At 57.4% G+C, this 25,386-nt stretch overlaps 2 protein-coding genes across 8 annotated transcripts in view; one reads left to right on the top strand and one right to left on the bottom strand.

Moving 5' to 3' along the window:
• The window catches only part of BAG6 (BAG cochaperone 6), a 29,088-nt gene extending 21,474 nt beyond the window's left edge, over window positions 1-7,614 (top strand). For 6 of the 7 annotated variants that reach the window (XM_090029681.1, XM_090029683.1, XM_090029682.1 and 3 more), the window contains 11 exons: window positions 388-688; window positions 1,378-1,547; window positions 1,978-2,031; window positions 2,226-2,328; window positions 4,172-4,296; window positions 4,833-4,979; window positions 5,398-5,454; window positions 6,029-6,172; window positions 6,278-6,385; window positions 6,843-6,986; window positions 7,414-7,614. In XM_090029681.1, the coding sequence (XP_089885807.1) occupies window positions 388-688; window positions 1,378-1,547; window positions 1,978-2,031; window positions 2,226-2,328; window positions 4,172-4,296; window positions 4,833-4,979; window positions 5,398-5,454; window positions 6,029-6,172; window positions 6,278-6,385; window positions 6,843-6,986; window positions 7,414-7,509 (1,449 nt within the window). In that variant the 3' untranslated portion in view covers window positions 7,510-7,614. Of the gene's footprint in view, window positions 1-387; window positions 689-1,377; window positions 1,548-1,977; window positions 2,032-2,225; window positions 2,329-4,171; window positions 4,297-4,832; window positions 4,980-5,397; window positions 5,455-6,028; window positions 6,173-6,277; window positions 6,386-6,842; window positions 6,987-7,395 lie in introns of all 7 variants that reach the window. The other variant, XM_090029685.1, reaches the window with a different exon arrangement.
• A 9,200-nt stretch (window positions 7,615-16,814) lies between these two features.
• Window positions 16,815-25,386, bottom strand: part of PRRC2A (proline rich coiled-coil 2A) — a 33,129-nt gene continuing 24,557 nt past the window's right edge. Inside the window, exons 17-32 of the mRNA XM_090028400.1 lie at window positions 24,593-24,867; window positions 24,238-24,347; window positions 24,008-24,137; window positions 23,522-23,607; window positions 23,216-23,425; window positions 22,884-23,030; window positions 22,439-22,534; window positions 22,234-22,351; window positions 21,799-21,857; window positions 21,604-21,683; window positions 21,282-21,525; window positions 20,337-20,585; window positions 20,071-20,256; window positions 19,656-19,714; window positions 17,717-17,798; window positions 16,815-17,373 (exon numbers count right to left, since the gene is read on the bottom strand). Coding sequence (XP_089884526.1) covers window positions 17,242-17,373; window positions 17,717-17,798; window positions 19,656-19,714; window positions 20,071-20,256; window positions 20,337-20,585; window positions 21,282-21,525; window positions 21,604-21,683; window positions 21,799-21,857; window positions 22,234-22,351; window positions 22,439-22,534; window positions 22,884-23,030; window positions 23,216-23,425; window positions 23,522-23,607; window positions 24,008-24,137; window positions 24,238-24,347; window positions 24,593-24,867 — 2,263 coding nt within the window. The 3' untranslated portion in view covers window positions 16,815-17,241. The remainder of the gene's footprint in view (window positions 17,374-17,716; window positions 17,799-19,655; window positions 19,715-20,070; window positions 20,257-20,336; window positions 20,586-21,281; window positions 21,526-21,603; window positions 21,684-21,798; window positions 21,858-22,233; window positions 22,352-22,438; window positions 22,535-22,883; window positions 23,031-23,215; window positions 23,426-23,521; window positions 23,608-24,007; window positions 24,138-24,237; window positions 24,348-24,592; window positions 24,868-25,386) is intronic.

Genomic DNA, 25,386 nt, shown 5'->3' with positions numbered 1-25,386 from the left:
CCCCAGTTTTGGTAGGCCATATCCTATGGAACAGGTCCCACATCTTCAGAGCCAGGCCATGTGCCTGGGGAATGGCCATGCCCTCCTAGGTATAGGCCACGCCTCCTCCAGAATCACACTGTGCCCCTTCAGAGCTAGGTTATATGCCTAAAGACAGGCCATGCCCTCATTTAAGCCACACTCAGTCTGCACCTGGCCACAACCCTCTGGGGGCAGGCTATGCCCCTTCTGCTCTAGACAGTGTGCTTTGAGATGGACCACACCCCCATTTAGGTGGCACCTGCCACATAAGCCACTCCCTGGGAATAGGCTACATCCTGTGCACACTGCCAGTTTAGGCCCTGCTTCCCTCGCGTGTGACTGACCATTCATCTTGCTTCCAACCAGGCTGCCCAGCTGGGCTCTGCCCCCCAGGAGCCGGCCCCGCCCCCACCCCCGCCACCTGTGGCCTCCTCTCCACCCCCACCAGCAGCCAGCCCGCCACCACCACGGGGCGGAGCCGGGGGGCGGGGTCGGCCGGCCGAGACCCTGCCCCCTGAGTTCTTCACCAGCGTGGTGCAGGGGGTGCTGGCCTCCCTGATGGGCTCGCTGGGCGCTGCGCAGGGCAGCACCGAGAGCATTGCTGACTTCATCCAGCGCCTCAGTGGCTCCAGCAACCTCTTCGAGTTAGGAGCCGAGGGAGCCATCGGTGAGCCCCGCCCCCCTGACTAGGCCTCACCAGGGCAGGCCCCATCCTGCCCCCTCAGATCCAGCCTCTGTGCCTGGGCCTTGGTTTTGGCTGCGCCCCTTGGGAATGGGCCACACCCCATCAGAGGCAGGCTTTGTACCTGAGGTGGGCCATGCCCCTGTTTAAGCCACATCCCTTGGGACCAGCCATGCCCCCTGGTCACAGGTGGCACTCCCTCAGAGCTAGGTTGTGGGTTTGGGGGCTGGCCTTGATTAAAACCACACCCCTCCAAGGGATAGCTCATACCCCGATTGGCAGGCCACGCCCCCCTTACAGGCTTTGTGCCCAGAGACAGGCCACACCCTCACTTTCTGGGGCAGGCCATGCCCCCCACCAATAGGTCATGCTGCCTCCGTGCCAGGATATAGGCCTGAGGCCAGGCCACACACCCAATCTAGGCTGTGCCCCTCTGGGGTAGGCCACATCCCCAGAGAAACCGCCTTCCCTGGGGTAGGTGGTGCTCCCTCAGAGCCAGGCAAGGTCCTCGAGGATAGGCCATGCCCCCAGTCTAGGCCATGCCCCCCTGGGCCAGCCCACCTCCCTAAGGATAGGCTGTGCCCCTTCCTGACAGCCTGGGCCCCCTTGCAGCCTCCTTTTGGATAAGCCCCACCCCCTAGCCAGGGTCTTAAAGGGCCGGCATCTGCCTACAGGCTTCTTCGGGGACCTGCTGTCGCTGATCTGCCACAACTTCACCATGGTGGACATGGTGATGCTGCTGCACGGGCAGTTCCAGCCGCTGCAGCGCATCCAGCCCCAGCTCCGGCGCTTCTTCCATGAGGAGTATCTGCATGGGCGTGAGCCCAGTGACCGCAACCTCCGCGTGAGGACCCTACCCCCGCCTGGCTGGTGCCCTTTGCTCCTGACCTGCAGCCCCCCAGGACTGTTTCTCAGGCTCCTTGCTGCGCCCTACCTTGGCTAGCCAGTGCTTCTCACTCCTGACCTGCAGGCCCCCCCTGCCTAGCTTCACCCAGGCCCCTTGCTCTCAACCTATAGCATTCCCCGCCTTCCCCCTGTCCCCTGTCCCCCAAGTCTTGCTGGTACCCCTTACTCCCAACCCACAGCCCCTTGGGTGCTGTGCTCACTCCTCTTGCTTTTTCCTGACCTTGTGGCTGCCTCCTGATCTGCGCCTTTCCCCAGCCCTGCCACTGCCCCTCACCCTCAGTCCACCCCCCCCCCGCAATAGTTCCTCTTACTTCTGACCTGCAGCCCTCCTGTCCCTCCTCTAACCATCTCTTTCTCTCCAATCCCAGGCAGCCACCTACAACCTCATCAGTGGGCTGGAGGACTACGTCCGTGAAAGCTTTGTGAGTATTGCCCCCTGATCCTTGCTGCTTGCCCTGTCCTAGGAGGGGCATTGGGTTGGGGGGAAGAGCTGGGCTAGGGGGAGGGGGGGTTTGTGGGGGTGGTGCTGGGGGGCAGGTGGCAGATATAGGTGGGGTGGGGCTGTTGGGGGGGCCCCAATCCCTGACTTCTGACCCCCCATGTCTCTCCCCACCAGGCAGCGGTGCGAGTGCGCGAGGGTGTGGACATCACCCGCACCAACCTGGACTTCCTGCAGGAGCAGTTCCAGCGCATTGCCACCCACATCCTGCGCTGCACTGGTGAGACCCTCCCCACAAGCCCTTCCCACTGCCCAGAGCCAGGGAAGCTCCCTTAGGATAGGCTACACCTCCCCAACTGGGTCACACCCTCTTGGGCCAGCCCACCTTCTTCCAGAACCATGCCACATCCCTGGGGATAACCCACCCTGCCACAGTCGCCCCCTCAAGCAAGTGCCCCTCACTCAGGTGGTCAGCAGGCCCCAACGATCTCCACAGCAGAGTGCTAAGGGAATTGGCAGAGGTCATTGTGGGACCCTTGGCAGAGCTTTACGAACTCTTGTGGTGCTCTGGTGAGGTGCCAGAGGACTGGAAAAGGGCCAATGTGGTCCCCATTTTCCAAAAAGGGAGGAAAGAGGACCCAGGAAACTATAGGCCTGTTAGTCTTACCTTGGCCCTGGGGAAGCTCTTTGAGAAAATTATCCAGGAGCAAATCTGCAAGGGACCAGCAGGGTAGATTATGCTTAGAGACAATCAACATGGGTTCATTTGAGGCAGGTCCTGTCGGACCCACCTGTTTGCCTTCTATGACCAGGTCACAAAAGCCTTGGATGTAGGTGTTGCGGTGGACATAGTCTTTCTGGACTTTAGGAAGGCCTTCAACACTGTCTTTCACCCCATCCTCATTAAAAAATTAGGTGACTGTGGTGTCGATGCCTACACAGTCAGAAGGGTCACAAATTGGCTGGAGGGCCACACCCAGAGAGTGGTGGTGGATGGGTCATTTTCAATCTGGAGCAATGTGGGCAGTGGGGTCCCGCAGGGCCTGGTCTTCGGGCCCGCACTGTTCAACTTCTTCATTGGCGACTTGGACGAGGGGGTGAAAAGCACCCTGTTCAAATTCACAGAAGACACAGATGTGGGGAGAAGTGGGTAGGCTAGAAGAGAGGGACAGGCTACAACTAGATCTGGACAGATTACAGGAGTGGGCAGGTGAGAATAGGATGAGTTTCAGTACGGACAAGTTCAGGGTGCTGCACCTGGGGAGGAAGAACCAGCAGCATACCTACAGGTTGGGGAACTCCCTTCTCCTCAGTGCAGAGGCAGAAAAGGATCTTGGAGTCACTATTGATTTCGAGATGGACATGAGCTGTCGATGTGGGGATGCAGTCAGGAAGGCCAACCACACTTTGTCATGCATCCACAGATGCATCTCGAGCAGGTTCAAGGAGCTGATCCTCCCTCTCTATGTGGCACTGGTCAAGCCACAGCTGGAGTACTGCGTCCAGTTCTGGGCGCCGCACTTCAGGAGGGATGTGGACAGCATGGAGAGGGTCCAGAGGAGGGCCACTTGCATGGTCAGGGGGCAGCAGGGCAGGCCCTACGAGGAGAGGCGACGGGACCTGAACCTGTTCAGCCTCCACAAGAGAAGACTGAGAGGGGATCTGGTGGCTACCTACAAACTGGCCAAGGGGGACCAGCAGGCAATGGGAGAGTCCCTGTTCCCCCGAGCACTACCAGGAGTTACAAGGAATAAGTTGACTGAGAGTAGGTTCAGGCTAGACATCAGGAGGCGCTACTTCACAGTCAGGGTGGTTAGGAGCTGGAACCAACTTCCAAGGGAAGTGGTGCTTGCCCCTGCCCTGGGGGTCTTCAAAAGGAGGCTAGACAATCACCTAGTTGGGTTCATTTGACCCCAACATCCTTTCCTGCCCATGGCAGGGGTTCAGACTTGATGACTTGCTTTAGGTCCCTTTGGACCCTGCCAACTATGAAACTCCCAACCCACAGCCCTCTGGTTTCTCTTGGCCCTATTGCACTGCACAGAGAAGAGATACCCCCACAGCCCCTCCCCCAATGCCTGATTTCCCTCCACCCCCGGCTCTGACCCCGTCCCCCCTTGCAGATAGCTCCTTCGGGTCCCGGCTGCTGGAGCTGTGCAACCAGGGGCTATTCGAGTGCCTGGCGCTGAACCTGTACTGCCTGCGGGGGGAGCAGGCTGCCCTCACCGCTGTCATCAATGACCGCATTGTGAGTAACACCCCCCCCCCCCCCAATCTGAGAGCAGTGGGACAGGCCAGGGGGTGCTTCCCTCCATGCTTGAGGGCAATAGAAATGTCTGGCATGGGCATACCCAGCCCCCAGGGTGCAATGGCACAGGCCAGTGAGGTTTTCCAACCCACCCCCTTAGAGCAATGGAATGGTTTTGTATGGGTGTTTCCTGCCTGAGGGGAATGAAATGGTCTGCCATGAGAGTATTCCCCCCCTAGTGCAATGGGGTCAGTCCTGTGAGGGACCTTCCCCCCACCTGAATGGAACAGTCTGCCAGGGACAGTCTGCATTACATTACCTCCTTCCCCCCACCCCCTTGGGCCCTGATGGAACAATCAAGGATGTGGGGAGGGAGGGGGCGGTGTCTTTCCCTGGTGGCCACCTTGGGGACTGTGTGTGCTTGTGCCACGTGTGTGCATCTCGGATGCCTGGGTCCTTGGCAAACAGGGCGGGGGTGCCGTGCTCCCTTCCCCTCGCCTGATACTCCCCCTTTCCCCCCACCCGTGTGCCTGCAGCGGCGGCTATCAGCAGACGTGACACCCTCACTGGTGAGCTGGCTGACGACCATGATGGGCATGCGGCTGCAGGTCATCCTGGACCACATGCCCGTCACCTCCGAGCAGGTGCTGCCCTACGTCCGCCGCCACGGCGACCCCCGCCAGGTAAGGCCACCTGCCTCTCACCAGGGCCGGGGGACAAGGGGGTCCCCTGGAGGGGGGTGGTTATATTGGGGCTGGGGATGTAGAGGGTCTGTGGGGTGTATTGGGGCAAGGAGGTATGTGGGGGGTGGTTGGGAGCAGAAGTTGCTAGATGGACATATCAGACTGGGGGCATGGAGGAGGGTTTGGGGGGATATAGAGAGGCGGGGGATGTGGAGTCGGGGCAGAGTGGACTAAGCGGGGCTGGGGGCACAGGGGGGCAGCAGCTGGGGTGCTGAGCTGAGTAATGGGGTTGAGGCCAGGTGGGGCAGCTGAGGGGTCAGGGGCCTGGGACGTGTGGAGGGGCCTAGGGGGTGGGGTGAGGGAGGTCCCAGGGGACAGGGGGACCCCCACTAACTCTCCCCCCCTTCCCTGTGTGCAGCCGGCACCCGAGGAGCCCATGGAGCTGGAGGCTGAGCAGCCACCTGAGGCCACCCAGGTAGTGAGCATTGTGGAATAGCAGAGGGCTGGTGGGTGGGGCTCAGGAGAGGGGCATTGTGGGATAGTGGAGAGATCAGGGGAGGGTAGGAGCATTGTGGGATAGCAGAGGGCCTGGGAGAAGGGCATTGTGGATTAGTGGAGGGGCAGACTGGGGGAGTGATAGAGGGATGGGAGGGGGCTGGGGAGGGGCATTGTGGGAAGGACCAGGGAGGATAGCATGGGATAGCAGAGGGCAGGGAATAGGGGCATCATGGAGCAGTGGAGGGCTGGGGGCTCCTGGGGTGGCATTGTGGGATAGCAGAGAGCATGCAAGGGGCACTGGAATAGCAGAGGGATTGGAAGGGGCTGGAGAAGGGCACTGGGATAGTGGTGGAGGGACTGGGGGGCCTTGTGGGATGTTGGGCAACACAAGTGAGACCTTCTGGGATAGGGGAGGGCTGTGGGGGCTGAGGAGAGGCACTGGGGGGATAGCAGAGGGACCAGGGAAGGTATTATGAGATAGAGGAGGCCTGGGGGGCCCTGACAATGTCTCACCTGCCCTCCCCCGCCCCCCTTCCCCCTCCTGGTTGCAGCGGGACAGTGCGGGGTCCCCAGCCCCAGCCACGACAGCAGAAGAGGCGCTGGCCCCGCGTCCTGAGCCTCCCCCTGACCCCCCCGGCCCCGGCCAGGCCCCCCCAGCCTCTGAGCCCGAGGCCTGGGCTGCTGCTGTGCCCCCGGTGAGTAACCGCCACCCTGCTCGCCCCATGGAACCCCACCAAGCTGCAGGGGGGGGGAGGGGCACCCACCAGCCTCTGACCCCCCCACCCTCCATCTGCCCCCAGGAGTGGGTGCCCATCATCCGACAAGACATTCAGGCCCAGCGCAAGGGGAAGCAGCAGCCACCACTCAGCGACGCGTACCTTACCGGCATGCCCGCCAAGCGCCGCAAGGTGAGAGCCCCCAGCCCCCCCATAGCTGACCTTAGTGACACCAATATCCCTCCTGTCCTCCCAGACCTCATACACCCCCCTCAGCAATGTCTGGTATAGCCTCCAAGTGTCTGCATTTCTGTGTCCATTCCTCTGTCCTTATGTCTGTCTCCCTATGTCCTTGTGTCTCCACATGTCTGCTTGTCCTTGTGTGTTTTCATGCGTGTGCCTCCGTATCCCTGTCTCTCCGTGTCCATGTCTGTCCCCATGTGTCTGTTTTTCTGTCTGCGTCCCTGTGTTCAAGTCTGTGTCCCTATCCTTGTGTGCATCTGTCCCCCCATGTCTCTTTCTTCATGTGTCTGTGTCCGCATGTCTGTTTTCATGCACGTTTCCCCATGCATACAGTTGCGTTGTGAGGGGCATGGTGGCGGCAGTGCGGCCCTTGCGCCCATGAATGTCAGCGTGTGTTGTGTGTCAGACCATGCAGGGTGATGGGCCGCAGCTGCTGCTGGCCGAGGCTGTGTCCCGCGCCGCCCGTGCCACCGGTGTCCAGGCCTCAAGCCCTGAAGAGTTACGCCGTGACCTGGCCCAGCCCCCGCTGCAGGAGGCCTATCGTCGCCAGGTAAGTCCAGGTGTCTGGGTTCCCTGTGGGGGGACAGGCTGGGAGCCAGGACGCCTGGGATCTATGGGCAGGGAGTGTGGGTTGCGAGGTGAGAGCAGGAGCGAGCTGGGAGCCTGGATGTTGGGTGCTGTGGGTGGGGAGTAGGGACTTCAGGGTTGGAGCGGGGGCGACACTTGGGTTTCCTGAGCCTGGACGCCTGGAGTTTTGGTGAGGAACGTGCTGATGGAGCCTGGACCCCTGGGTTCCCTGGAAGGAGGGTGTTTGGGGTGTGGGGGCTGGGAGGCTGGAGACCTGGGTCGTGTGGGGCGTGAGAACAGGAGATGCTGGGAATTCAGATGCCTGGGTTCTTCAGGAAGGACGGAGTGGGAGGGGGGGCCTGAGAGTCCAGACACCCGAGTTCTCTGCCCAGCCATCCATCTTTCCTTAGCTCAAGTCTGATCTGCAGAAGCGGCTCCAGGACGACCCAAGCTTCAGCCCCCAGCGGTTCCCCAATGCCCAACGCGCCTTTGTGGAGGACCCCTAGGCTCCACCTCCTCCCACGGAGCTCCGCCCCTTGTCTGCTCCTCCCCGATCTGAGGACTGAGTCCCGTTCAATAAAGCCATGGGCCCAGATGGCCTCCTGCCCAGACACCTGGGTCCTCTCTGTGCCGGGAGGGGAGAGGGGGGCTGGTTAGGGCTGGAGGAGGGGTGGGACTGGGAGCCTAGATGCCTGGGTTCCCTCCCCAGGTCCTGAGGGTGCTGCTGTAACCGCTGCCGGCCAAGCTAGTGCTCCCACTACGCATCCACCAAGGAAACCGGGTTCCTCACTTCAAACCCCAGCCCAAATTTGGGATGTTTCTAGGGGGAATAAGGTGCATGTTCTACACCAGAAAGTACGGTACATGAGGAAGAAGGTGGCCGCAGTGGCCAGGCAGGCTCCTTTGCCCACTGGCATTGTGTTTCAGTGTTTCTATTCTAGTGAAGAAAGTAGGCTTCCTGCTTGAGCTGTGGATCCTGATGGAGTGGGGCTGCTTTGTGGGGGAAATGTACATCGTAGGGGAAAAAATATGGCAATTCTGCAGAGCCCTGCTATCTTGGTAGCCTTCCATGTGTCTCCATGCTTCTGTTCTGGCAAAGAAAATGGCTTTTTCTTTTTTCCTGCACCCTAACTTTTCAGGTGCTTTTATGGGGAATTAGGTCTGCGTTATATGCCAAAACATATGATAACCAAGCAGGAAAGTAGCCACAGAGGCCAATCTACCTCAGCAGCCGGCGCAGTGTCTCCATGCTTCTATTTCAGTGACGAAAAAAGGCTTTCCAGCTTGGGCACTGGATCCTAATTTTGTGGGGTGGGAGGCAAGGGGTAATATCTTGTAATTATCTTGTAAGTAATAAAAGAGATCAAAGCTCCAAGAACCCATGCTGAAGCCCCTAGTAAATTGGTTTCTTATTCCCAGTTCCATTATTGAAAGGTAATTTATTCCCAGTAAAAGTTCGTTATTCATGAATTACACATCCTAAAAAGCAAATTTCATTAGCTAGGCATATTTACTAATATGTAAAATACCCTGCATGAAGTACAGAGCCCTAAATGAAGGTCAGATTAGAATGGGATTACGGAGCAAAATACTTCTTAGGCCACCCCAGATTTCCCATCCGTGCCAACCGGGGGCCTGTCCCAGAGACTCCTGACGACAGTCCTGTCTGCCTGTGCCAGGCTGCCAACTAACAGACCTTCATGCCTGCTGCACTAAGTATAGGGGCTACAATAAGGACCTTTTGTGGGAGGGGGCGGGGCTGGGATTACCACTGGAAATCCTTCCTGGGGCAGTCCACTATGTACCTCTGTGCCCCTGGCGGGGGGGAAATGCTGTCAGTTGTCACTCACCCTGGTACAGCCAAACCCTGATTTAGGCCTGGCAAGATTAGTCAGGTGTCCAGGAGAGTCTCCTGTGCCAGAGCACCATGGTATGGGTGACCCAAGAAGGATTTCCAGCTGTAATCCCAGCCCCAAAGCCAGAGCCCTATTCAAGCCATCATAGAGTAGAGTGGACAGGAGAGTCTGGCAGCCTGGCACAAAAGTGTTTTGGGTCAGGCAGGCCTACACTCAGGGGGTCTTTGGGACAGTCCCCCCTAGTGCCACCAGCATGTATTTTGCCCCATAGTCTCATCCCAATCTGAAATTCATTTAGGGCTTTGTACTTGATGCAGGATATTGCCTCTATTAATTAGCAAATATGCATAGCTAATGGGAATTCTCTTTAGACTGCAAGTCATGACTAACACTTTTATTGGGTATAGATTAGTTTTGGAAAAGGAGCTGGGAGCAAGCAACTGGGAATAAACTAGATTCAGCCTTGGGTTAAGTGTTAGTGTAGGGAAGACCCAGTGGAGGTCCCTGGGCCCAGCCGGGCAGGCGTTGGATGAGCCAGGGGCTGTCCCATGGCAGGGGCTGGGGGCAGAGGCTGTTTGTGACAAACCATGTTGCTCCTGGGGCGGAGGGGGGGTTGGGAGGAGCCATAGGGTTGGGGCTGGAGGGTGCTGTTCCCATGGGGCAGCTGTGAGGGGCACTGATGATGCCCCCTTCTCCTGGTGGCACCTGTGGAAGGCTCCTCTTCCAGCCTCCAGCTTTTAGAAGGTTTTTCCTTTCCTTTGTCCTGGCCTTCTCTCCTGCCTGTCAACTGGTGAGCCCAGGTTACTGCTACTGTGACCTCAAGCAGGTGGCGAGGGAGTGAACCTAGTTTCTATGAAACAGTTTTAAGTACTGACCTCATGGCATGGGGGCAGAGGCTTGAGCCATGTCACACCCTTAGGGGACCGTGATGCTTTTTAAATTGGTTGGTCGGCATCCACCCCCACTTGCCTTTGACTGGGGCATGAAGGGGAGGTTATTGAAGGGTCCCCCATGCTTGGGGGAGGGAGGCGACATCCTGCAACTCACCCACACGCAGAGGTCCTGCCTCCAGAGGAAGCTCAACCAGCCTCTGGGTGCTACTTGTGAGCAACTTACCTGAATTTTTTCCCCACAGGTTTGGGGTTTTTTTGGTTTATTTTTTTCATAGCTGGTAGGGTGGGAAGGGACCTGAGCAGATCGAGTCCGACCCCCTGCCATGGCAGGAAAGAGTACTGGGGTCAAATGACCCCAGCAAAGTGTCTTATCTAGCCTCCTTTTGAAGACCACCCCCCTCCCCCCCAGGGTAGGAGCCAGCACCCCCTTGGAAGTTGGTTCCAGATCCTAGCCGCCCCGACTGGGAAGTAGCACCTCCTGATACTGATCTAGGGATATAGCTTACTGTCATGTAGAAGCGTAACAAACGGCTATCAAGCCATACTGTTTGCTTCGGGTTATTCTTTGACACTTCTCTAACCCATACCCTTCCCCAAGCCTACCCTCTTTAACTAATAAAGTGCTCCCTCTAACAAGCTCGGTGGTAGTTGCTGGGGGCGGGATTGCATAAACCTTTTTGCTCCCTTCACTCGATTAAGGGAGGCCACTTTCTATGCTTCAGGCTAATAAAACACTCCATGATTCCAAGGTCTACAGGGCCTAGATAAAGCCTGAGTCCGGGTGGTGGCAGGAATTACCCCAGACTTGCAGTTGTGGTTCAGGAAGGGGGTCGGCCAGACTTGAGGCACCCCAGGGGAGACACTTGGAGCTTGGTAGCTGGTTGGGTGCAGTGAGGTGGGTGGTTCAGCAGAGGCACCCCCTACTGGCCCACCACAGTGCCCATAAGGCTCTTGGGCCCCTGGGTCTTGCACCTGCCCCAGTAAAGGAACCAGGGCCCCTTAAATTCAAGCGCAAGACCACTGTCCCAGCCCACAGGCAGGTAGGGGCCTGCACCCAGTAGATGGAGGTAGCTCCATTACCTGCCCCCCCCCCCCCACAACTGGTGCCCTTCACTTCTGAGCCACAGCCCTCTTCTTCTGTCCCCCCACAACCCTGCTCGTGCCCCTCACTCCTCCATTGCCCACAGATGAAGGTGCTGAAGCAGGAGCAGCGCATGATGAAGAACCAGGAGGCAGCTTGCTGATTGCACTGGAAGACAGAGTATGTGCAAGGCCTGGAGGCCAAGAACAAGCGCCTCCGCCAGGAGAACGATGCTCCAATTGCTGTGCTGAAAAATGCCATCCTCCATCACAGGAATGCCATCCTCCAACACCAAACAATAGTTTGAAAGCACATCTCATATCCGCTCAGCCCAGATACACCACCCAGAGCCCCCACTTCCTTCCAGCTGTGCTTGTTTCTTTAGGGATGTTCTGAATGCAGAGGGGGTGGTAAAAGGAGCTTCGACTCCTGGGTTCGCTCATAGCCCCCAGGCTGTGGAAAACTAGTCCATGATAAAAAAAATGTACCAGTAAAAAAAAAGAGACAGACAGACAGACCGACCCCCCTGCAATGCCCTGGGGCTTGTTTCAAGGTTCATTCTCACCGGTAGGCATCAGTGGCCAAACACAGCAGGACTGAACCTAGGTGTTCAGGAGCTTGGCCAGCCCTCACCCTACTCCACATTACCTGCTGCTCCCTTGAGTTTCATAGATTTCACGGACAGCAGGGCTGGAAGGGACCTCGGGAGATCATCGAGTCCAGCCCCCGCCCAAAGGGCAGGAAGTCAGCTGGGGTCAGGATCCCAGCAAGATGAGCATCCAATTTACTCTTGAAAGTGTTCAATGTAGGTGCTTGAACCACCTCCGCTGGCAGGCTGCTCCAGACCCTGGGGGCTCGGACAGTAAAGAAATTCTTCCTTATGTCCAGTCTGAAACGGTCTTGCAGGAGTTTGTGACTGTTCGACCTCGTCATCCCTTGGGGCGCTCTGGTGGACAGACGTTCCCCCAGATCCTGGTGGTCACCCCTGATAAACTTACAGGTGGCCATCAGATCACCCCTGAGCCTGCGCTTTTCCAGGCTAAAGAGTGCCATATGTCTCAGCCTGTCATCGTAAGGTCTGCTTTCCTGACCTCTGATCATGCGCGTGGCTCTCCTCTGGACTCTCTCAAGCTTCTCCACATCCTTTTTGAATTGTGGAGCCCAAAACTGGACGCAGTACTCCAGCTGCGGCCTCACCAAGGCCGAGTACAAGGGGAGAATGACGTCCCGGGATTTGCTCCAGAAGCATCTATGGATGCAAGCCAGCATTTTGGTCACTTTACTAGCTGCAGCATCGCACTGCAGGCTCATGCTCATCTTGTGGTCAATGATGACCCCCAAGTCTCTTTCTTCTGTAGTGCTATCCAACGTAGCAGGTTTTTCCTCCCAAGGTGGAGAACCTTGCATTTTTCAGTGTTAAACACTATCAGGTTCTCGTCCGCCCATTTGCTGAGCTTGTCCAGGTCAGCCTGGATCACCCGCCTATCTTCTGGCGTGGATGCTTTGCCCCAAAGTTTGGTGTCATCGGTGAACTTGGCCAGTCCACTCCTGACTCCAATGTCCACATCATTAATGAAGATGTTGAACAGTATGGGTCCCAGGACAGAGCCTTGAGGGACCCCACTGGTCACAGGGCACCACGATGAGTGACTGCCATCAATTACAACCCTCTGGGTCTGACCACAGAGCCAGTTTCCCAGCCAGCGGATCGTGGTGGAGCCAAGGCCACAACTGGCCAGTTTGGCCAAGAGGTGATCATGGGATACCAGATCAAAGGCTTTTTTGAAGTCAAGATATATGACATCAATCTCTTCTCCCTTGTCCAGGTGATAGGTCACCTGGTCATAGAAGGAAATGAGATTGGTCAAACAAGACCTACCCGCAACAACCCCGTGCTGGCTATCACTTAGGGTGTTAGCCTGGGCCAGTCCATCAAGGATGGCCTCCTTAACAAACTTTTCTAAGATCTTCCCCAGGATAGAAGTCAGGCTAATGGGCCTGTAGTTAGCCGGATCCACTCTCCTCCCTTTCTTGAAGATCGGCACCACATTGGCCTTCTTCCAGTCTTCAGGCACTACACCAGAGCGCCAGGAGTTTTCAAAGATCCATGCCAGGGGCTGGGCTATGACGCTCGCCAGCTCCTTGAGTACCCTGGGGTGCAGGTTGTCAGGGCCGGCTGACTTGAAGGTATCCAGCTTCTCAAGGTGTTCCTTCATGAGGTCAGCATTTATGGAGGGTGGGGGATCCCCATCACCCGGATCTCCCTGTCCCATAGCAGGCATAGGCGTCCCATGGGACTGATGAAAGACTGACGCAAAGTACCTATTTAATAGGTTGGCTTTTTCCTGGCCGTCAGTTGCCAGTTGTCCCATCTGGTTTAGCAGGGGTCCAACGTTGCCCTTGCTTTTCCTCTGGCTCCCCACATATCTGAAAAAGGACTTTTTGTTGTCCTTGATGCCTGAAGCTAGTTGGAGTTCAGTTGCAGCCTTGGCTTTCCTGGTTTGCTCCCTGGTTGCCACCAGGGGACAGCAGCTGCATAGGACCCAGTGGTCTGGGCTACGGGCCTGGTCACTAGCCTGTGTGTCCTGGCCCCTAACACAGAATCCTAGACCATGAGGCCTGGAAGGGATCTCAGGAGGTCACATCTAGTCCAACCCCTGCTCAGAGCAGGATGAGACCCAACTATATCATCCCAGCCAAGGCTTTGTCTACCCAGGCGTTAAAAAAACCTCAAGGATGGAGAGTCCACTACCTATCTGGGTAACCTGTCGCAGTATTTTACTACCTTCCTAGTGAGAAAGTTCTTCCTAATATCCAACCTCAACTTCCCTTGGTACAATTGGAACCCATTGCTCCTTGTTCTGTCATCTGTCACCACTGAGAATGGTCCAGCTCCATCCTCTTTGGACCACCCTTCAGGGAGGCAAAGGCCTCAATCCCCCGCAGTCTTCCCTTCTTCAGACTAAATAAACCCAGTTCCCTCAGTCTTTCCTTGCAAGTCATGTCCCCCAGGCCCCTCACCATTTTTGTTGCCCTGCCCTTCTGCAGTGGGGGGCTCCAAAACTGAACACAGGACTCTAGATGTGGCCTCACCAATGCCGAATAAAGGGGAATAATCACTTCCCTTGACCTGGCAACACTCTTACCTATGCATCCCAGGATGTCATTAGTCTTCTTGGCCGTAAGGGCACGCTGCTGGCTCATATTCAGCTTATATCTACTGTCACCCCCAGGTCCTTTTCTGCAGAGCTGCTGCCTAGCCAGTGAGCCCCCAGACTGTGCCACCACAGGGGATTGTTGTGTCCCAAGTACAGGACTTCGCCCTTGTCCTTGCTGAAGCTCATGAGATTCCTTTGGCCCAATCCTCCAATTTGTTGCAGTCCCTCCAAATCCTAGCTTTACCCTCCAGCGTATCTGCTAATTCCCCTCAGCTTGGTGCCATCTGCAAACTTGCTATGGGTTGCTGATGAAGACATTGAACAAAAGCATCCCCAGGACTGACCCGAGGCACACCACTTAGTACTAGCAGCAACCAGCATTTGATACCAGCTGCCAACTAGACATTAAGCCATGGATTACCTGTTAGACCCAATGATCCACTCAGTTCTCTATCTACCTTACAGTCCATTCATTCAGCCCTTACTCCCTTAGCTTGCCTGCAAAAATATTGTGGGAAATTGTACCAAAAGCCTTGCTGAAGTCAAGTAATTAGACTCCCCCTATGCCTGAAGATGGGTCTTTGTGCCTGAAAGCTTGCAAAGAACAATTTTTCCAACTATTCAGTTGGTCTAATAAAAAGATATCATATCACATTTATCGAGAGAACCTTGACTACATGTCCTTAGACCAACATGGCTGCAACCAGCACCCAAGAAACAGATACCAAATTTTGCTATTTGCAATGGAAACTTCCCAACATCAAGAAAGAAGCCAAAACTTACCAGCCACGTACATTTTCTAAGCCTATGCAAGAAACACACCATCATCTCTAAAGATCTGAACATCTACAATCCTCTGAATAGTACACAGCACTCCAAAGGCTTCACAACGATGCCAAAGAACTTCAGAAAAACTTCAAAATCATCTCGTTCACATAATCTACTCCAAACAATACACCCCAGGGAATTATGCAGATAAAAATTCATAATTATGCAAAATTACTTTTTGGGGTTTTTTTACAAACTAAATATAACACTATTTGAACATTCTGTGGACGTATATGCAGGTACTTTGTATGGCTGGGTGGGATTTGTGAATGTGTGGGGGGTGTGGGTGTGAGGTGTTTGTGGGTAGGTGTGGGGTCATGAAGGGATGCAAGGTGTGTGTGTGTGTGTGTGTGTGTGTGTATATATGTGTGTGTGGGGATTGTAAAGAGGCGTGGGTATGTGTGGGGTTTGTGGGTAGGTGTGGAGTTAAGGGATGGAAGGTGCGTGTGGAGGGGTTTGTGGGGGTATTGTAAAGGGCTATTTGGGGGCTGTGTGGGTAGGTGTGGAGTCTGTAGGGGGATTGTAAAGGGGCTCGAGTAGGTGTGGGGTTTGTGGGTAGGTGTGGGGTTTTGTTTGGGGTCATGATGGGATGCAAGGTGTGTGTGTGTGGGGAGGTTGTGGGAGGATTTAAGGGATGTGAGGTGCGCATGTAGGGTTTATGGGGGTATTGTAAAGGGGTATGTGGGTAGGTGTGGGGTGTGCATGTGGGGTCTGTAGGGGGATTGTAAAGGGGTGTTGGTGTGTGTGGCTGGTGGGGAGTTTGTGAAGGCGTGCGCCATTGGGCCTGGTGGGCTCCATGAGGGGCTTCCAGCACTCTAGGAGGGGGCTGCATGTGGAGGCACGCAGGGCTTTCACCCAGCAAGGACACTGCTCCAGAGAGATCACACTTTTGAAAGAGCAACTTGGATACCATGTGAAGAACTGCCAATGAAAATCGCACCCCACTACACATATCACCCCTCCCTGGAACCTACACACAAAATCCTCAAACAATTGCAACCCATACTAGAAGACAACCCAATTCTCACAGAGATCTTCCCAGAACCACCCATCCTAGCCTTTAAACAAGCACCAAACCTCGCTAACCTCATCACCAGAGATCCTGGTTTTCTCTGAAAAAAATCCCCAATTTTCAGATTAAAAGTAACCCAAAATCCCCATTTTTCCATAACCAAACTGAAACACCACTATAATTTATCCATCTATCTAGGATATAGCTATGATATGGTGGCGTTTCATTTTGATCATGGAAAAATGGGATTTTACGTAACTTTTTTCAGATCTGAAAATTCAGGATTTCTTTAAAATCAGAGAAAACCAGGATCCCTGTTCATCACCAGAAGCAAGCTTCCTATGGCCCAAAGCCTGGGACAGAAATTTCATAGATTTCATAGACATCAGGGCTGGAAGGGACCTCGGGAGATCGAGTCCAGCCCCCTGCCCAAAGGGCAGGAAGTCAGCTGGGGTCATACGATCCCAGCAAGATAAGCATCCAATTTACTCTTGAAGGTGTTCAATGTAGGTGCTTGAACCACCTCCGCTGGTAGACTGTTCCAGACCTTGGGGGCTCAGACAGGAAAGAAATTCTTCCTTATGTCCAGCCTGAAACGGTCTTGCGGAGTTTGTGACCGTTCGACCTCGTCATCCCTTGGGGCACTCTGGTGAACAAACGTTCCCCCAGATCCTGGTGGTCACCCCTGATAAACTTAGAGGTGGCCACCAGGTCACCCCTGCGCCTGCGCTTTTCCAGGCTAAAGAGTCCCTTGTAAAACCTGCCAACACATCTCTCCACTCCACCCTCCCCACCCCACAACAACCGTCTCCATTCCTGGATCCTTCACCAGAACCTCCAGAAATGTGCTCCCTCATCCGCCCATGAAGAAGTTGATGGATTGTCCCTAAAAGCTCCTGGATTAGAACAGAGCTGGGGGGGGGGGGGCAGCCCGGACCCCTGGGTTCTTCCCCACCCCCCAAAAAAAACCTTCCACCAACCAGTTTCATTTTTTAACCTTTTATTAATTTTTTTCATCAGGTTTTTTCCATTTCTTTTTTTTTTTTTTTAATAACCAAAACAGGCCCTGCCTGAACCCCTGGATGGGGGGCGAGAAGGCAGGGCCTGGAGGGGGGGGCCTCAAAAGAAGCGGGTGGGGCTGGGTGCTGGCCCCTCCCAGCCGCTGGGAGGAGGGGAAGAGCTGCAGCCCCAGCCCCGCCCACTCATATTTATATCTATATACACTCAGCCCTGCCCACCCCCCATTTTTGGATGACCCCACAGAAGCCGGAGCAGCTCGTGACAGGCGTGGGGGGAGGGGGGGAAGAAACCACTCTTGCCCCTCCCCCCCAGGGCAATTCCAGTTGTAGCAGCCCAGACAGGGCAGGTCCCCCTCCGGCTCCACCCCCTTTGCGACCCCCAGGCCCCAGCTTAGCGGGGGGGGCCCAGGCTGGGGTCAGGCTTGTCCCCAGGAGGCAGCTGCCGTGGGGTAGGGTCCGGGCGGCGCCCAGGGGGGCGTTCCCAGGGCCGCGGGACCCAGCGGGGGCCATCCGCCTGCGTCACCTGTAGGGAGAGAGGACCAAATCAGGAGAGGGGAGAGGAAAGAGAGGAAAAGGAGCCAATCAAGAAAGAGGAGAGGGGACCAAACCAGAAAGAATCCACAAAACTCCACCCACCTCATTACTGTCCCCTTCTTCCAGCCCAGGAAACCCTGCCCCCACCCTGGCCCCTCCCTCAACCCCACCTCTGCCCACAAGCCCCTCCCCTCCCACCTTATCCCATGCTCCGCCCACTCCTTTGCCAAGGAAATGCCACCCCCTTCCCACCTCCCCAGTTCCCTGCCAAGTAACCTGCTGATCCCACCCCTTCCCCCTCAGTAGTCCTGCCCCTTGCCACCAGCACCCACCGGTGGGCCAAAGTCGTAGCGGGGGGTCCGGAAGCTGCCCCCATAGCCGGGCCCTGGGCTCTTGAGCCTGGTGGTGAAGGGTCTGAAGGGGGATGGGGGGAAGAGCATGAATGGGGGGCCCCCCCAAAGTGGGGGGATGGGGAACCCCAAAGGGGAGGATGCAAAGACATCTTGCTAGACCCCAAAGGATATGAGGGACCTAGAGATGCACCAATAAATCGGTCTGATATCAGGTTGGCACCAATGTGAGGGAAACTGTCCGCATTGGACATCAGCTTTTTTTGGCTGATGTAGCTGATAATGCCATGGATAAATGCCATGTGCACAGGCTCAGGTGCAACACAGCACGTGGGTGGTGAGGAGCACAGCCTGGCAGCATGGAGAGCAGCATCTGAAATGGTAAGTCGGTTGTGGGGGAAGGAGCAATGGACGGGGCACCGGGGGCGTATTTGAGGCCCCCGCAGTGAGGAAGGGAGTGGGGCTGGGAAAGGTGCTGCACAGCCAGATCAGGCATGGGACGGAGACAGAGCAGTTTGTGTGGGGGGTGCAAGTGGGAAGCAGCTCCTCCTGTTACGTGCCCCGCAGGAGGGTATGGGGATGGCATGTGTCCCTGGATCTGCACATGGGGCATGGGCAGGCTGCTGTTGCGGGCTAGGATAGCACCAAGCTCTTTCCAGTGGGGAGCTGGGTCAGGCTGCACTCAGGGAGGATGGCAGTGGTGAATTTTGGGGTGACTGAAGTCCCCTTCCAGCACTGCCACCCACCCTGAGCACAGCTTGGCCCAGCCCCTCACTAGGAAGAGCCTGGTGCAGCCCAGCTCCAGCCTGCATCAGCAGTCTGCCCGCCACATGTGCAGGTCTGGGGACACATGCCCCCCCCCCCCCCATGTCCTTGCAGGGAGCCTGCAGTGGGGAGAGCTGCCCCCGATAAGCCATGGCTCCATCCTGTCCTGCCCCAGCTGTGCAGTGTCTGCCCCTGCCCCTGCCCCACTCTTTCCTTCACCACAGGGGCCTCAGTCTTCCCCCCACATGCTCCTTCCCTCTTCCCCCACAACAGACTTACCAGCTGGACGTTGCTCTCCAAGCTGTCGGGCTGTATATTGGAATCCAACCAGTATCGGCCAAAATAGTTCATTAGAAATTGGCCGCTGCTACTGGCCCCAAAATTCTCTACCTGCGCACCCCTAGAAGGAACCCCTTCATGGACTCCAAAGGGGGTGGGGGTAAAGAGGGGGTGGGGGATCCTAAAAGGGAGAAGGAGTGGGGGGAACCTCTGAGGAGGCCCGGAATGGGAAAAAGGGAAGGGGGGGCCCTAGCAGACCCCAAGGGAGAAGGCCCAGGATGAGGGGACCCCTTGATGGACCTCAAAAGGAGGTTGAAGGGGGAATGGTGGGGACACCCTAAAAACAGGGAGGGGAAACCCCCCCCCCAAAAAAAGACAAATCAGGAGACCCCTTGGTGGATTCTACGGGAGAAAGTGGGGGGTGAGGAGATCTCTGGGGGGAACCCAAATGCAGGGGGGAAGGTTTGAGAAGACCTCTGCATGGAGCCTAAAGGGAGAGGGAAGCCCTAGTGGACACCAAAAGACGATGGGGGAGAGTGGAAAGACCCCTGGGTGAACCCTAAGAGATGGGGGAGATGCACAGACACCTTAATGGACCCCAAAAATAACTGAGCGGGGGTTGGGGGAACCAATTAGAGGGAAGCGGGGGCGAGGGACCCTTCAGGGGACCCCAAAACAGGGTGGGAAGTTAAGACCTGAGGAGACTCTTAGGTAGATCCAGGGAGAGACAGTAGGACGGGGGGGACCCTTAAGGGGGAAGGGAGGTGAGAGGACCTCTGGAGGATACTGTAAGGGGGAAGGAAGATGAAGGGAACCCTTAAGCAGACCCCAAAATGGGGAGATGGGAGGCGCCCCCCAGACAAGCCCCCAAACTCACCTGCCCCCCGTGGTGCCTGGCTTGCGGTACTCGAACTGCTTTATGTCCAGAGGATGCAACTGGGGGAAGGGAGAGATGGTCAGGACGGGTCCAAAACCTTTCCCAGCCCCCCTCAAACTGCCCCAAGCCCTGCCCCTCCCCCAGAATCACCCCAAGCCCCCTAAACCCCAGCCTGATCTATCCCCAGACCTGCCCCCCACTTGCTTCCACCCAACTAATACCTCTGTACCTGCCCCTGCCCACCACAGGCCTCCCTAGAACTACCCCCTCCCGAAACTCCCTGATCTGCCCCCACAAACCTGCCCCCACACTTACACCCAACATCCTCCTTATACCCCCACATTTACCCCTGCTCCCATAAACCTCCCTAAAACAAGTCCACCCATACATTCATCCCGCAACCTTGCCTTGGTACCTCAGCGCGGCCCACACCAGGTGGGAAGGGCCTCACGGCCGAGGGTACCAGGCGCCCAGGTGGTAACTGCCCTGGTGGGGGCCGCAGGGCCTGGGCCAGGGGCACCAGAGGCATGGGGGGTGGTGGTGGAGGTGGCGGCCCTGGTGCTGGCCCTCCTGAGCTGAAGTCCACCATGGGCAGCAACACCTGCATAGCGGGAGGGAGGAGGGATTAGAGGAGGGGGTTGAGCCTGGAGGGGACAGGGCAGAGCAGGGGGCAGAGCCTACTTGCTGGGTGGGGCCAGCTGGGGGCATGAAGCTGTTCTGGCTGCCTTGGGGGAGGGCACCAGGGTAGAAGTCCGAGGGGGGTGTCAGTTCCTGCCGCACCTGGAGGTGGAGCGAGTCAGAGAAGGCAGAGTCAGAGAGGGTGAGGCCACACCAAGCCCCGCCCCACCCACAACCCAGTACCCTATGGAAGCTAACAGCTTCATCAGCCTTTGCCCTAGACTCCACCCCCATGCAGCTGCTCCTCATCCTCTGCCAGCCATTTCACAGAGCCATAAACCACCAAAAACTACCAAATGGCTCCACCCGCACTGAGGCTCCACCTTCCCACCCCCATGCACATGCAATGGTCCTGTCCATGTCCCAAACCCAGCACTTTGAGGTCCTGCCCCCTTCCCGTAACACAACAGCCTATAGCAATGCAACATCCAGTGGGCTTGCCCAGGCTCCGCCCCCAAACCACATGGTCTCCTACAAAAATCACCCATCCCCAACAGCCCCACCTCCAACTCCACCCCCTTCCCCAAGCTCCATCCACATCAACTACTCCCCCACAGAAGCCATCCAGACCCAATGGCCCTGCCCCTTGCCCCACCCCCTTCCCCATAACCCATGCTATTGAGTGACAACAGTGGCTCCACCCCCTTGCCCCAAGTTCCATCCCCATCAACTGCCTGGTCCCTACATCAATCTCCCACATCCTCTCACCTCAAGCTCTGCTCCCCCACCTATGGAAATCACCTACACCCAGTAACTTGGCACCCTCAGCTTAGGCTGCACCCCCATCCCTTACACTCCACCCACCCTCCACCAGGCCATGCCCCAAACTCACACTCCACCCCTGGGACCAAATCCCACTCTCAAACTCTGCATACTATGCCCCAAACCCCACCCCTCTAACCCAGACCCCGCCCCCAGACCTCAAACTCTGCCCCCTCGAGTCCTGACCTGGAGCATGGGCTGCTCAGGGGGCAGCTGACTGCTGCAGAAGGGTGGGTTGTAGATGAAGGAGGGGGTGGGTGGGTAGAGCAGCCCAGCCCCTGGCAGCTTGGCCAGCTCAGGCCCTGGCAGGGCCGGGAACTCCACGAAGGGACCCTTGAGTGGCAGCCCTGACAACAGGGCCGAGCCGGGCAGCACTGGGGTGGGCGCTGAGGCGGGTGCCGGGCTGGGCTGGAGGTACAAGGGCTGCGACCTGTGGGAAATAAACAGAGGCATTAGGTTGGGTGTAATGGGGACAGGGGCTGCAGCTGGCCCTGTGGGGAGCTCTCACCTGTATGGGTTCAGCGATGGGGTGCCTGGGCGAAAACTGCTTCCACTTCCCAGCTGGGAGTCCACAGGGGCACTGGACACCTGGGAGGTGAGGGTGGGGAGGAGTCAGAACTACAGCCAATAGGACCTAGAAGTATCTTAATTTCCCAACTATCATGTACCACATATATATCCCCCACCAAATCAAGGACCTTACCTGAACCTGGTTGCTGTAGAAGAGCTCAGGATAGAGGCGCTGGTTTTGCCCCCTTTCACCTGGGTGGGGCAACAAGGGCAAGTGAGATCACAAAGGGTCAGGCTCAGCCCTCCCAAAATTGCCCCTGCCCAAGCCGCTTAATTACCCCCACCTTTGCCCAGGTACCCCCCAACCCTGACAGCTACCAGCCTGCCTAACCCACCCTATGCCCCCTCACCAACCTGCCCCCAGCCACTCCCACAACCCCCCTGCTCCTCCCCTGGCAACCTACCCCCAGCCCTTTCATCGCTACCAATCTGCCTCCAATCACCTCCACTGCCCCCCAGCCATGCCAACTTGCCCCCCCAACCCCCACGAATGTATCCCAGCCAACCTCACAGCCCCCAAGTTTCTCCCACCCCTGCTTTCTGCCAGTCTGCCACCCCCAGCTGCCACCTGAGAATGCTGGGGTCTCTGTGGGGAGTCCATGGGGCCCAGAGCCCGGGCCAGGGGCTGAGGCCTTGGGCTCGCTGGGGGGCGCCAGAAGTTCCCAGTCGCGGGGGCCAGAGTCCAGCTGGGGGGCAAGAGCAGCAGGTGAGAAGGAGAAGCAGGGGGAAACTGAGGAGTCTGGGGGCCAAGTGGGGGCCAGCCCCCATCTCACCGTGTCACCACTAGGTGGGGCCAGGGTAGGACCAGGGGGTGAATTCTCTTTGCTGGCTTTGCCTGTGTCGCTTGGTAGCAGCCGGAGATCGGTGTCCTGCCAGGGGTGGGAAAGAAACAGGTGGGCCATGAGGAGAGGGACACAGATGCCAGGGCCTGGCCCTTGGGCCCCACACCCCTGCTAGAACATAGAGAGGACCCAGGTATCCAGGCTTATCAGCCCCCCAAACTCCAAAAGGAAAAAAAACCTCGAAACGCAGAACCCCAGGCTCCCCAACCCCTGCCCCAGGAGAAGGGAACCCAGGCATCTGGGTTCCTCAGCGCCCCCACACAGGAAATGACAACCCAGCTATCCTGGTGCTTGATTTCTCTAGAAGAGAACCCAGGCATCTGAGCTTCCCAATACCCACCCACCCCCAAAGAACCCAGGCATTTGGGCGCCTCACCTTGTCACTGACTCCGAATTGGATGGGGGGAGCTGAGGGCTCACGGGGGGGTGGAGCCTCGGGGGGCCCCACCCCTTCCCCAGCCTCCCGGGCTCGTTGCGACCGCTCTGTGCCAATGGGGTCAGGTGGGGGGTCACGGGGCAGGGCCTTGGTGGGGGGCAAGGAAGGGGAACAGTTAGTTAGAAGATATCCCACATGAAGGAGAGCAGGAAGAGGATACAGACATTCCATCATGGTGCCCCTCTGTCCGTCTCCATAAACATCTCTCCCCAGCCCTCACTGCTGTCCCCATTAGGACCCCACTGTAACCTCCCCGCCTAGCCCCATCATACCTTCTTATCCCTGCCCGGCAGCCTCCGTCTCTGTTCTTTGGGCTCAGCCCCCTCTGGGCCGGGAGCCAGGGGGTCCCCGGGGCGTTTGCCCCCCGGGCCAGCCTCAGGAGCTCCCTTAAGGCCCCCATCAGGGGAGCTGCGCTGGCTGCAGGCAGCTGAGGAGGCCTGCGAGTCGCTACTCAGGTCCACACCACTGTCTGACTGGCTCATCTGGGGCAGAAGGGTGGGGTTATGGGCATCATGGAGGGAGCACACCCCAGTGACCCCCTGGGAGTACTCCAGCCCTTCACTGGCCCCAAATCTCACCTCAGTGCTAGCAATGTCTTCAAAGGCATTCAAGGGGTCAATCCAGGGCTCCACAGAGCCTGGGCGATAGCTTTTCCTGGTGGCATCTGGGGAAGGCAGAGAGACAGAGTTAAGGGGATGGGGCAAGAGATGGGTTTTACTGTCCCCCCACCAAGTCTGACCCAGATCCTGCAGCTCAAGAGGAATAAAGAGTGAACCTAGTCTTCCCCCAGATATGTCCCCGCTCCTGCAGCTGCCTGGTCCATCCCCATTAATGCTTTCCTGCCCATTTTCATCGGCTCCCTGGTCCGTCCTCATTAGGGGCCCCTGTTGCTACCAAGGTCATTTGACCCATCCCCATAAAAGGCACCCCATGGCTGCCTGGTCCATCCCCATAAACAAAACCCACCTGTCCTTATGAATAGCCCCCACCCCAGGCTGCCCAGTCAGTCTCCATAAAAACCCCCCTGCCCCCATAGCAGCTTCTTCCCAGCTCTGGACATTTACTGGTCTGCAGGCGGCTCCAGATCTGGGGTGCCAGCCCCTCGGCTGAGGCCCCGCAGCCTCTTTGCTCTGGGCCGGGAGGATCCGGCTTGGTCTCAGGAAACACGGAGCCATGGGGATAGCCCAGGGGGTCCTGGAATGAAAGCGTGACTAACTGGCACCTGTGGACAGCATGAATCCCTCCCCCATGCCCCCCTTGAGCCTCCCAGGTTCCCCAACTCCCTTAACCTCACCTCAGGCTTGGCTGGCGGGTGCCGGGGCTTGGCTAGGAGGCTGCTAACCCCAGCAGGGTCACGCAGGGGGCCAGAGCGCAGCAACTGTGGCTTGTCCAGGAACCGAGAGTCTGGGATTGGGAGAGGAGAATGGAAATAAAGTCATGTCAACCCCAGGCTTCAAGGGGGAGGGGGGTCTGGCTCTTCCACAGGATGCAGGATCCCACCCCATGGCTGGTACTGGCCTCATCTGCCCTTCCTCCCCCTCCCCTCCCAGGGTGGCTGGGGGCAGGGGGTGCTGGTTGGTTCCTCCAAGGCATGACAGCACTTGCACCCCTTGGTTGTCAGTAGAGACCAGAGAAAGGTGGGGTATTACCTGCGCTGATGCCCCTGCTGCCCCTCTCAAAGTGCCCCAGGGGCAGCGTGGGGCCGCCAGGGGGAGCAGTGGTGGTGGGGGCAAAGGGTGGCCCTGGAGAGGCGGTGGTAGCAGGCAAGGCAGGGGCCTTGGCGCGGGTGCCATGGCGGGCACCAAGCTCGGCCAGGGCCTGCTGGATGCCAGCCGGGTCGCTGGGGATGACACGGTCCAAGCAGTAGACAGCATTGGGGGCTGGTGCCAGGCCCAGGCCTGGGGAGTGATCCTCAGCTGGGCGCCTGGGGGAGGGTGAAAGGGTCAGTGCTGGGGGGAGTTCTGCCCCCTCTGCCTGACCCTGATGTTACACCCCTGCAGCCCCTCAAGATGGGCATCTCCTTGCTGGGCATCACTGGTGCCCCCATAAGTACCTTTGCCCACCCAGGGGGCATTGGCCCTGTCCTGTTCTGTCCCCACCTGGCTCAACCCCATCTGTCCCCATTAGCGCCACCCCCTTAAGAGCACCCTGTCTGCCCCAATTAGCCACCCCCCTCCCCAGGCCCAATTCAGACCTAGTCAGTCCTCATTAGCACCCCCCCCTCAGTCTGCTGCACCTGTCCCCAGGGGGGAGGGAGGAACATTCATGGGGACAGATCAGGCTTTAATAGGCCTGACTGTTCTTATTAATACTTCCTGGCCCCAATAATCCCCTCTATTCTGTCCCTATGAACAGCCTCCCCATCCAACCCAGTTCATCCTCATTAACGCCCTCCAATCTACATTGGTCCATCCCATTAAAAGCACCCCATCCACACCCTGGT

Source organism: Crocodylus siamensis, chromosome 15 (assembly GCF_052110815.1).
Source record: "Crocodylus siamensis isolate JL-2025a chromosome 15, ASM5211081v1, whole genome shotgun sequence".
Taxonomy (NCBI): domain Eukaryota; kingdom Metazoa; phylum Chordata; order Crocodylia; family Crocodylidae; genus Crocodylus; species Crocodylus siamensis.
This window is presented reverse-complemented; position numbering and strand designations above follow the sequence as displayed.